This window comes from Camelus ferus, chromosome 16, assembly GCF_009834535.1.
Source record: "Camelus ferus isolate YT-003-E chromosome 16, BCGSAC_Cfer_1.0, whole genome shotgun sequence".
Taxonomy (NCBI): domain Eukaryota; kingdom Metazoa; phylum Chordata; class Mammalia; order Artiodactyla; family Camelidae; genus Camelus; species Camelus ferus.
This window is the reverse complement of record NC_045711.1, coordinates 17783102-17795154: the sequence shown is the minus strand read 5'-3', so window position 1 is coordinate 17795154 and position 12053 is coordinate 17783102. Positions and strand designations below refer to the sequence as shown.

At 48.8% G+C, this 12053-nt stretch overlaps 1 protein-coding gene across 10 annotated transcripts in view; it reads left to right on the top strand.

Moving 5' to 3' along the window:
* The window catches only part of SPECC1 (sperm antigen with calponin homology and coiled-coil domains 1), a 191382-nt gene that overhangs the window by 171534 nt on the left and 7795 nt on the right, over positions 1 to 12053 (top strand). For all 10 annotated transcript variants that reach the window (XM_032498921.1, XM_032498920.1, XM_032498913.1 and 7 more), the window contains 2 exons: positions 5292 to 5408; positions 9852 to 9911. In XM_032498921.1, coding sequence (XP_032354812.1) covers positions 5292 to 5408; positions 9852 to 9911 — 177 coding nt within the window. The remainder of the gene's footprint in view (positions 1 to 5291; positions 5409 to 9851; positions 9912 to 12053) is intronic.

The window sequence follows — 12053 nt, the reverse complement described above, 5'->3', positions numbered from 1 at the left end:
GGGAAAAAGCAGCATTCTAGCCTTAAGGAGATTGTGATTTCAGAGGCTGAATTCAGCCGTTCTGGGGGAGGAAGTTAAGATTGGGGTGAGGAGTGTTTGTCTAGTATAAACGAAACTTGTTCTTGGAACAGAATCCCTCCAAACTACGTAACTAAGTTGTTTACTTATTATGTATCGTTTTCTTAGTAAGCACATCCAAAAATACACAAGTGCTGTTTCTCTTTTTTTAAAAAAAGTCCTTTCCCTTACCAAAAATATTCTACTTGGAGCGCTCGAGCATCGGAAGGTGGACAGAAATACGCTGTTCCCTGAATCTTTGTGGATTCTCGCGCGAATGTGTAGTGAAGTGGCCACTTGTAAGTTGAGGGGTGGGGGTGGGAGGGGTAAGGCGGAGGAGCCTCCTGGAGGGCAGTTTAGCCGGATCCATCGTAGTGTAGTCCACGCACGGGCAGAGGAGTGACAAGAGGCTGGAAACAGCCTGAACGTCTGTGGTGTCCACCGTGCCGCGGACCCCTAGAGGAGCCTGGAGACTAAAGTGAACTGGTGTGTGGTGACTGTTTTCCACGTGGCCGACATTGTTCTAAGTGCCTTATGCGTGGTGCGTGCAGTTAATCTTGACTGCAGTCCTACAAGGTATCTATTCCGTATCCATTTCAAAGATGGGGAAACCAAGGCACAGAGAAGTTACACAGTTGCTCACAGTCACAGTCACTCACAGCACTAGCGCGTGGCGGGGCTTCTGGCTTCAGGACCCACCCTCCTCGTCTCTGCACTGTAACTGTTTTTCGTATGTGGCGTAAGGACCTCTCTATGCATCTGGCGAGTGGGAAAAATCAGGATGCAGAACAGTGCACGACATGCTGCATTTGCATAAAAGGAGGGGAAATAAGCACACACATTCGCGTGAGTGCAGAGCAGTGTCGTCCAGTAGAACTTCCCATGGTGATGGGACTGTTCTAAATCTGCGCCTTCAGGACAGTAGCCACTCACCGGTCATGGTTCCCAAGCACTTGAAAGGTGGCTAATGTGACTGAGAAGTTAAATTTTAAACTGTTTCATTTTAATGGTTTTAAATGCCACCTGTGACCAGTGGCTGTCGTGTGGGACAGTGCAGGGCAGAGCAGCCGTGGGAGCTGACCAGAGATCACGTAATCTGATGGTTTTCAAACTCTCCTTTAGAAAAAGCTTCCAGAAACTAGTTGGAAGAACCGGTTCCACAGCTAATCACTTCAAAACCACAACTATAATCTAATGTAATCTAATCATTTGAAAGATCAGGAAACTAAAAGCCAGAGAAGTTGAGTCATTTGCCTGAAGTCACAGTCACTGCTGCTTTAGGGACCGAGGAAGACCCAGGCCTAGGAGCAGGTCACAGCTTGGGTTTGTTTTTTCCTCCTTAGAGTCATTTACATTTTGGTTTTGCCAAGGCTCACTCTGTCTGATTATCAGTCACAAAAAGGAAACAAAAAACAGATTTTTGTCTCCAGTGTTCCCAGAACCACGTGGGGAATCCAATCATGAACGACTTACTCATTCTCTGCTGCTCAACCATGGGGCCTCCTCCAGCCCCCAGATCACAGTGTGTCCTGCCCTGCCTGCTCCGCTGACGGGGTGAAACGTCGGGGCCAGGGGGCCACGTGTCGTTGTCGCGCCTCGGGGCCTCACAGGTGCAGGGGCTGGGCCAGCATTTGCTTTAATTAGACTTCAGAGCCTGGCTTGGGCTCTACTCCAGCCTGGAGAGTTGCCCCGTGAGTGCGGATGGTCCCTGAGAAGGTTTCTGTACCGTGTCCTCGGAGACCAGTGGATACCGATGAGCACTGGGCTAGGAGGAGGATGGGGTTTAGGAGTGCGAACAGATTCCTGAGCCTGGAAAGGGGGTGGTTGGGCAGTTCTAGGATGAATGGAACCAGCAGGGCTGCAAATAACCACGCCCTTTCATAGAAAGAGCAAGCCAGGAAGAGGAGTGAAATTAATGAAAATGAGGTACCTGACTCAGCAGGAGGAGGAGGACCCCAGGAAAGTGTTTCTCCAGAGTCCGGGGCCTGGGCGGGGCCTGGGGGTAGAACCTGGCAGGGAATCATTTGGGAGCCAAACCAAGGAGTATAGAGCAGACCGGCTCCCAGGAGTGGCAGAGGAGCCGGTGTCCCCACGCTGGGCCACGTTTTGTGGCTGGACGGGGGCGGCAGAGGGGCGCTGGCTTGGTGTGGACCCAGCTCGGTGGTTCGGGAGATGCCAGGCAGCAGGACACTTGCAGTGAAACTGGACCACGGGTCACAGTGCCTCAGCCGGGTCCGTCAGGGAAGAAAGTCGTGGGTGGGGACGCTGGAGCATTTGTTCAGTGGAAAAGGAGGAAGCCAGGGAGAAAGCAAGAAAGATAACCCCCGGCCACGCCTCTGATGTCAGCATCCTTGTGATTGTGTCTCCAGAGGTTTGCAGTATCTGCCACACATCCCTGGAGACACAGCAGCCCTTTTGTCATCAGAAAGCCTCCACCCTCAGGGGACGTTCCCGCTCTCTGATCCCCTATGACTTACCCCTGGGGTCCTGTTTCTGGCTTATTGAAATCTTTTTGGATTCTGAATCTGTCCATTTGCTGTTCTCTGTCTCCCCCAGTTCTCCTCAGCTAAGTCAGAGGTAATGTAGAGAAGTTCAGTCTTCCAGGTTGACACTGATCCTATAATTGGTGAGAAATACCGGGTGTCTAGAACTTGCTGCACGTAACAGATACCAAAAACCAGAACGTCGGAGTTTTCCCACGAGCTTCCTAGGAATGTAGGCAGATAAGAAAACTGAGTAATTGATTTTCTTTATAAAAAAAAAGTTTTCTTAAAAATAGTTTATTTAGCCTAATTAGCAGACAGCTGGGGTATTACCAGTTCCCCATTCTGAACAAGAATGCCGCCATCAGCATTCTTGTAGGTGTGTCTTTGGGCAGATGCATGACTGTTTCCCCTAGAAAAGCTGCCTAGATGTGGAATTCCTCGGTCAAATACTATTTTCGTTTAAAAAAAACAAACAAAAAAAACCTTCCCGTTGCCTTCCTAAACGCCTGTGCTTGCCCGTGCTCCTACCCGCCAGCCTGGACCCGTTTCCCCACTTCTTTGTTAACTCTGAGTCAGCCATGTTTCATTTTTGCCCGTTTGAGGAGTGAAATATTTCGCTGTTTTTATTTTCTACTGAGCCTGGACGCCTTCCCTGTGTTTCTGTTTGTATTTCCTTTTCAGAACATCACCACTTCGGTTCTCCGCCAGTCTTTCCTCGAGTTGTTTATCTCTTTCCTACGGATCAAAAGAATATATTCTGGGTATTAGCAATTTGCTGTATACTGTGTCTATGTCTTGTATTTAGTCTTGGTCGCACAGAAGCGAAATTTCATGTTGTTGGCGTTCTCCATCCTTGCTTCTGTGCTCGCGTTATGCTGGTTGTGTCTTGTGTTTTCTTTCCCCAAGATTGTAAACCTGTTCATCTATGTTCTAATAATGTTTAATGTCAGTTTTTAAGTTTGGCCATCTGATAAGCTGTATGTATCCCCAGGCAGCTAAGCTCCAAAAGAAGGGAAGCCCGGGAGGTGATCACATCTCTCTGCTTGGGAGCAGTTTCCACGTTGCAGGGCAGAGAGCTGGCATGCGGTCCAAAGACAGCGGTCCTCCAGGCTGGGGAGCCAGGGCGCGGAGCGGGCCCCTGAAGCCGCCGCGTGCCGTGGGGCAGGGAGAGCCTGCGGAGAGGGACCCCCAGCCTCCGCGGGCTGCGCTGTTCGTGTGCGGGGCCGACCCCTCGGGTTCCCCAGGTAGCCCGAGACGGAACAGCTCCAGGCGGGGTGGGAGCAGCGACGCCCGGGCAGGGGCACAGGCCCCTTTGTGATGATGTCACACACACCCGCACGTGTGCACGTGCTCTGTATTTTTTCTCACCAAGTGCCCAAAGGAAGCTCGGTCTTCCCAGGGCTTCCTACACATTCTGGACCTCACAGGGGTGAGTTTCTTACGTCCTCTGTGAGCTATAAATTGTCATTTCCCCCTTCCCCCGAACGAGTCAGTCTGATTCTGCAGCTGGGACAAGAAAGACGTCTCCCCGAAGGCCAGATGCGTCCCGCAGCCCTGGCGGGACTGCGCACATGGCCTGCCAGCGTGTGCTCACAGAGTGGTCTGTGTTTTCCCCAAGGGTTGGTGTTTCCAGGCAACAAAAGCCAGGCAAAGTGAACCTTCCAGAAGCGAATGCTGTGGCTTGTTGGGCTTAGCTTTGCTGTGTCCACGGGGTCATTTAAGAGTCCTGCTCCAACGTCCGCCCTTCTAGAATTTTCTCAGAATGCTACCTTTCATATCTGAGACTTCCTTTCCCCAGAATTTTCTCTCACTCAGAAATATCTCTAAAGTATTTATATCCTAGAGAAAGTAAAAGATAATTTGCAGTGAGTAATTACCACGTCCCTTGGGAGAATAATCTGCGCGCTTCCTTTGGTTCTTGCTCTGCACGTCCCTCAGAGCCGTACAGCACGTGAACGCCCAAATGCTCGCGTCCCTTTTAACAGCCGCAGCTCAGTCCCTCAGGGTGATCTGGGTCCCTGTTTGTGTTTCTTTCCTCCCTCCCATCCTTTTTTCTTTCTTTTTTTTTGATTGTGGTTTAAAAAAAATTTTTTTTAAATGTTTATTGAAGCATAGTTGATGACAAGGCTGTGTTAGTTTCGGGTCTACAGCAGAGTGACTCAGTTACACGTATACATACGTACATGTTTTTTCTTTTCAGATCCTTTCATTTATATGCTCTGGTGAGGAGACTGCTTAGCATGAGGGTTTCCTCCCCCTTGGGAAGCCCCTCGAGTTGCGGGGAGAAGGGGGTAGTGGCAGGAATGAGCCCCAGCCCAGCCACGGGGGGTTTTAAGGTCTTACTTTGTCTTGGTCTCCCTGTTGTTAACTGGGTCCTACAGTGTCATGACGGTGGTGCTGGTGGGGGAGCGTGGAGGCTGTTCCTTGGCCAAAGGCTGGAGATGCTGGGATGCACAGAGTCAAGCCGCAGGGCGATTCTAGAGGAAGACAGCTCAGCGCCTTTGGTGTACCAGAGGGCAGGCGGGAATTCCCTCCTGTTTTGAGTCCCAGCAGCTTTTTTCCACGCTGTTCTGTGAATGGATGTGGGCAACCCCAGGCCACCATTCCTGGCATGATGTCCTCCCAGCAGACTTGCGGAGGGTCTTACCTCGTCCTGCTGCAAAGCCAGAGGTGGACACGCACGTCAGGACAGTGCCGTTCGTACTGAGTGGGCACAGCTCGGTGATCAGCGCTGCTTTTCCTCCGCAGAACATCGACATCACCAATTTCAGCAGCAGCTGGAGTGATGGCTTGGCGCTCTGCGCTCTCCTGCACACCTACCTGCCCGCCCACATCCCGTACCAGGAGCTGAACAGCCAGGAGAAAGTGAGTGCCCGCCGGGTCACGCCGCTTCCTCCGCAGCATTCGAGGGGGCTCCTCAGCCTGTTGATGCACCCCAGCGGTGGGGGGGGGGAGTTGGGGCTTGAATTGGAAACTGGGGTGTTGATACCAGCCCAGGGAACTGCTGAGGGCTGGCCTGCACTGCAGAGCCACAGCCTCGGTGAATGTGCCCAGTCTCCTTGTTACCTAGGAAAGCGCAGGGAAGACCCTTTCGCTGGGGCTGCTGGGATGTTCCCATCACCCATTTCCAGAGGAAGCGTTGGTGGAGTCTCACCTTCATGGTTCCAAGGCCTCGGCCAACGTTTTCAAAATCTTTCGCAAAGAATCAGAAAGCACCCCCGAAGAGCTCCCCGCCCCGCAGCCTCGGGGAGCGGTCTGTTAGCTCACATTCCAGGAGGGTCACGGTGCTCACAGACGGCAGAGGAGTCCTTTGCTGGAGAAACCTTCGTGACTCTGTCTAGCCCAACTTACATCAGAGCCACGGAAGCTTTTTTGCCTTTAATATAATCACCTGTAACAGGGGTTGGCAAACGCCCCCAGCAGGGGCCGGGCGGTGGGCCCCGGGGGTCTGTGGTTCTGCCTCAGCTGGTCAGCCCTGCCGTGGCAGACCTTAGTAAGCGTGTGGGCGTGCCATGTTCCAGTGAAACTTCGTTTACAGAAATGGGCTGAGGGCCGCATTTGGCCTGTGGGCTGTGGTTTGCCAAACCCTGACCTAGAACATCCTAAGAGTCATATTCCATGGAGTGTCCTTTGGAAAATGCTGTACTGGGCCCGCACTCACTCACTCAGCGAGTGTTTCTTGCCAGGCGTCAGGCTCAGTGAACGTGTTCTTTGTCCTCAGGGGATGGACCTGTAGCAGGTAACGCTGTAAGTAAGTAACTATAGACCGTGGAAGGAGCCGTGAGAGAAACATGGGGGTCTGACTCCACCAGGGGTCCGGGAAGGCTCTGAGGAGGAAGTATTCAAACTGAATAGTGGACATGAAGGAGCCAGAGATTCAAGGAGCTGGGGAGCCTTCCAGAGCAGGACACTGCCCTGCTTCACCTGTTAGCGGGGACCGGGTGGCAGCCCCTTGCGGGGAGAGATGTAGGAAGAGTAGAAATACGCCCAAGATACAGAGTCAGCTGGACTCGGAGGCGGACTGGCTGTGGGGGGAAGCCAGAGGTGGCCCCAGGTGTCTGGCTGAGCAGGGGAAGGAACAGAAATGTTTACAAGTCCTGTTTTGATTTTCCCACTAGGATTTAAATTAAGTCCAAAGGGTCATGGTACCAATGCAATGATGATAATAACTGAACAGAGTGATTTATTTTTTTAGAGTGTGTGTCAGTCAGGGTTCTCCAGAGAAACAGAACTGATGGGTGTGTGTGTGTGTGTGTGTGTATGTATACACACACACACACACACACACACACAGAGGGGGAGAGAGAGGCTTATTTTGAGCAGTTGGCCCGTGCAGTCATGAAGGCTGACAGATCCAAAATCTGCACAGCAGGTTGGCAGTCTGGAGACACAAGAAAGAGCTGGTACTGTAATTCAAGTCTGAAAGCCACCTGCTAGCAGAATTCCCTCTTCTTTGGAGGAGAGCTTTTACCGTTAAGGCCTTCAACTGATTGGGTGGGGCCCACCTGCCTTATAGAGGGTAAATTTACTTTACCCAAAATCTACTGATTTAAATGTTAATCTCATCTTAAAAATGCCTTCACAGAAATGTCTACAATAATTTTTAGCCAAATGTCTGGGTACCAAGGCCTGGCCAAGTTGGGAACATAAAATTAACCATCACAGAAGTACTAAAATTTCAGAGCATAAATTAAAATGTATGCATGGTGCTTTGTTTGTAATCTGTGAAGCAGGCTGGACAGGATTATTAAACATTTGGAAAACAAAAAAAATGGTTTTGTTTTGAATCATTTTACATCTGAGATGTAAGGATGCAGGTAGCACCGTCAGGCAGGCAATGAACAGCAAGCCTGGGGTTCGGAGGGGAGAGCAGAGCTGAAAAGAGAGATCTGAGGCTGCAGTGAATGGACCAGCTCTGTCTAATTGAACTTAAATGATGGAAGTGTTCTGCGTCGGGGCTGTCCTAGCCACGTGGGCTGCTGATGGAAAGTGGCTTGTGGCTAGTGTGACTGGAAAATTTTAATTTTAATTTTAATTACTTTCAATTAAATAGCCACATGTTATGAGTGGTACTGTACTGATCAGGGCAGGTATAGATGGTATTTAAAGCCGTGAGATGGACGTCACCTAGGCCTTAGGTCCTCAGGGAAGGTCTTAGGGAGAACACACTCCCGTGTATCTCCTCTGCTCTCAGGACCCCACTTCCGACACCTCTGCGAGCAGGTGTGGGGTTCCCACAGCCGGCAGTCGTGCAACACCAGCTGGGTGTCCTGCAGTTGAACTCGGTTCTGACGCTGTCCACCCAGACATAGCGTCAGGTCCCAAAGGTTAAGGGCTCAGTCCTCCACAACTGCCGACCCCCTTCAGATGCCAGTCACAAGTCCAAGTTGTCACCTGTGCTTCTGACCAACCGGCGGTAGATCAGAGGGTCCCATGACCCCGCCTGCAGTTTCTGTTAATTTGCTCGAGTGGCTCACAGAACCTGAGAAAACTGTTTACTGGATAACTGGTTTGCTACAGAGAAGTAAAGGACACAGGTGAGCAGCCAGATGAGCAGATGCACAGGGTGAGGTCTGGGAGGGTTCTGAGCACAGCAGCTTCTGTCCCCGTGAAGCTGGTGGCGTCACCCTCCCAACAGATAGATGTGTTCACCCACCCAGCAGCTTTCTGAACCCCGTCCTTTCCGGGTGTTACGGAGACCTCGTGATACAGGCACCCTTGATTTATCATTGGTGGCTGCTCCAGCCTCCAGCTTCTCTCCCCTGGAGGTCAGGGAGGGGGACAGAAAATTACAACCTCTGATCACATGGTTGGTTCCCCCAGCACCCGGTTAAAGAGGGGCTTTTCTGAAATCACCTCATTAACAAACAAACCCAGGTGTGGTTGAAAGGGGCTGGTTGTGAATAACAAAAGACACCTATTTCACGTTTAGTGCCCTGAAACCATTTCTGGAACGAGGACAAAACCAAATAGAACAAAAGATGCAAGAAGCAGCTCATGGGTTATAGGCAACAGGCAGAATGAGAAGAAGCCAGAAGATGGGAAGAAGCCAAAATAAGAAGAATCCCAAACAAGCAGAACTGAAGGCAAACCAACCTGAAGAAAGGCGGGGTCCAGCCCGGGCGTACGCTAAGCGCGGCATGGTTTCGGGCAGCTGGGTGAGTTACAGAGAGGGAAACGCCTTTGGAAGAGGCGTCCTGCGTGGCTCCGCGTCCGGACCGGACTGCGGGGCGGGACGGAACCGCGCTGCAGGGAAACACCGCTCACGGCCCCCAGTTTTCAGGGCTGTCCTGCAAAGAGGGCGCGGGACACTCCAACGTGCCTAAAGGGAGCAGGTGCTGCGTGCCTTAGCAGTTTAAAAGTAAAACTTGACAGGGTGGAGGAAGGGCAAGGGCACTTCTTACCACACAGAGTAGAGTCAAGAAGTGATGACCGAAATGGGACAGGAAGTGGAGGTTTAAGGAAATTGTTTAAAGTCACAAACATAACTAAGAAAGGAACTAAAATGAGCTGTAATGAATGGAGGAGAGAGGTGCCTGGTACTTAGTCCTCGTTTATTGTGGAAGGAGATGAGAAAGTAATGGCTATCTTAGAAATCAAGAAACGGTGGGGGGAGGGTGGTAAATTAGGAGTTTAGCAGATACAAGCTACTATGTATAAAGTAAACCACAAGGTCCTCTGTCCAGCACAGGGAACTATATTCAATAACTTATAATAACCTACAATGAAAAACAATATAAAATAAAAAATATGCATGTGTAACTGAATCACTATGCCGTACACCTGACACTAACTCAACATTGTAAATCAACTGCATTTCAATTTAAAAAAAAAATGGTGCAAGCAACTACAGACAGGTAGGTAGAGGTAATCACCTGAAAAATTAAAGAGAGAAACAAAAAGTATTTCTCCCAAGGACCAGGACTGGGAGAGAGAAGTTTTTCATACGACTGTATTTAACTGTGTGCACTTACTACTTCAATAATTGTTTGATACAGCAGCGTGATTACACAACTTGATATACAACAGAATGTCTGCCTCATAAATTTTGACAAGGTAAAAAATAACCAAATAACAAAAATGTACCTTTGACAGAAATCAATCAGTAATGTCATTTTTAGTGACAGTTGTAACCTGTTCATCTTTTTTTTTCCCTTAAACTGAGTCCACTGTTTGCATATTTGACTTGGAAACTTGTGTTTTATAAATAGCAGATAATCTACATGGGAGTGTCAGCTGGTGTTTTTTCCTAGCAAAAGCCATATATGTTTAGTTGATAATTTTAGTCTCTCTGTCTTTTTAACCTAGAAAAAGAATCTCTTGTTGGCATTTGAAGCAGCTGAAAGCGTGGGCATAAAACCAAGCCTGGTGAGTATCACCTGCTCTGGGTCCTTGTGGTACTTCACTCTGATTGTATGAGAAAGAACTTATGCCTGCTACTGAGTAATTTTTACAGAACAATGAAATCCGTTCACTGAAGATTTGTTACTCATGATTCTTAATGTAAAATTTTACAGTTGGTCTGACCACAGATGATTTAGAGTTTTTTCAGTAAATATTTCACTGCAGATTAATTTCGGTTCTAGACGGAATTATCACTAAAGCCCTCTTGTTCAAGTCACCTAGAAATCTGAATACAATGTAATGTAAAAACATAAATATATAACTGAGCTCTGGAGAAAGAATGGGAAATAACCAGATGCCAGGAATTAAAAGAGAAATGAAAACCAGAGCCATGAGGCATGTGCTGAGACTGAGGGCGGGGGTGGGGCCGGGGGGGTGGTAGGGGGCTTGCAACAAATGGCCACCTGGTGGTTACGGGCTTTAGGTAATGCCCGCACAGGAGCAAGAGAAAACCCTGAGCTCCCATCAACAGAGCAGTAGTGCTGAGACCCCTGCACACAACCAAGGCCCAGAAGGGCGGGTGCAGCTCAGGGGTAGAGTGCGTGCTTAGCATGCACAAGGTCCTGGGTTCAATCCCCAGCACCTCCATTAAAAGTAAATCAATATAAACTAACCTACTAACCAACCAACCAACCAACCAGCCAACCAACCAAATCCTCCCTTCTCCCCAGAAACAAACAAACAAAAAAACCAAAGCTCACAAAATGCCACTCTTCTTAGTGAAAGGAGAAGTAAAAATCTTCACCTGCCAGTTCGGGGAAGTGATAGGGAAGCTTGGTCTCCACCTTAGATTTTTTGGTGGCCAAAATAAGAAAATCTCCTGTAAAAAAAGAAAACTGGGCCAGATGAGGATTGGAGTCCAAATTTATAATGTCTGTGCTACAAGAAAAGGTTGTCCTGTGGGGGTGGGTGCAGCTCAGAGGTAGAGCGCCTGCTTAGCATGCAAGAGGTCCTGGGTTCAGTCCCCAGCACTTCCTCTAAGAAAATAAATAAAGTAAATAAACCTACCCCCCAAAATAAATAACCCCCCAAACCTAACCCCCCAAAATAAATAACCCCCCCCAAAAGAAACGTAAAAAATAAAGTTTATCCTGTCTCCACTGCAGGAAGCTCCCAGGCCAGTAGCAAAATGGCTGCTGGAGATACGCCCACAATCCAAAATTACAAAACGCTCGAGAAAATGATCTACCTGAGCTGTTCAGCAAACACAACAGACAACATGATCATCTACCAGAACCTGAGATAGTAAAACAGTAAGAAAGAGACTACAAAAGACTATGTTTAAATTTATTAAAGAGACAGAAGAAAGAATGAAAACCATAAGGAAGGAACATACTCCTATAAAGAAAGATTTAGAAAAGAATTAAGTAAAACGTGTAGAAGTAAAAATCTGTAATTAAAAACACCAGCTGAGTTGAAAACTGGGCACCGCAGAAGAGAGGATTACTGAACTGGAAAATAGATCTAAGGAACTTACTCAGAACATAAAACAGAGACATTTAAAAACGGAAAAGATAATAGAGGGGTTTTATTAGTTAATAGGTTTTCAACTTCAAGAAATGGAAAACGCAACTAACAGTTGCTTCTACCATAAAGATATTATTTTTTTCTTAAAGATTATTTTTTTCTTCTCTGGAGAAGTCCAGAAGGAGTTTCAGGAATGGTTCTCTGCTCAGTTTTGTAATCAAGGAACCCAAAGTGTCTCTTCTCTATATTCCACCATCTTTAATCTGTTGGTTCTTTGTCCCCAAACTTGGTCCTCTGTGGCTGAACACGGCTGCCAGGCTCCAGACATCACTCCCATCCGCAGGGCAGGAAGGAGAGGGAAGGGGGAGAGTGAGTCCCTCACATCATCCCCCTTCGATAAGGAAACCAAGTCTTCCCAGAGTCCATCCGCTTATTGGCTGTACTCTTACGTGGCCACCCCCAGCGGCGGTGGAATGTGAGGTGACATAAAACTTTCTCCATCCTCTTCGTTGGGAGACCTGCAAGGGAGAGAGAGGCAGGGAATAACCGTTGGGTCATCCAGCTGCTAGTGTCTGTCCCAGAGCTTGCGAGGCATGGAAGATAAAGGCAAGTAACGTCTAAGCCCCACGCACGGTGGGA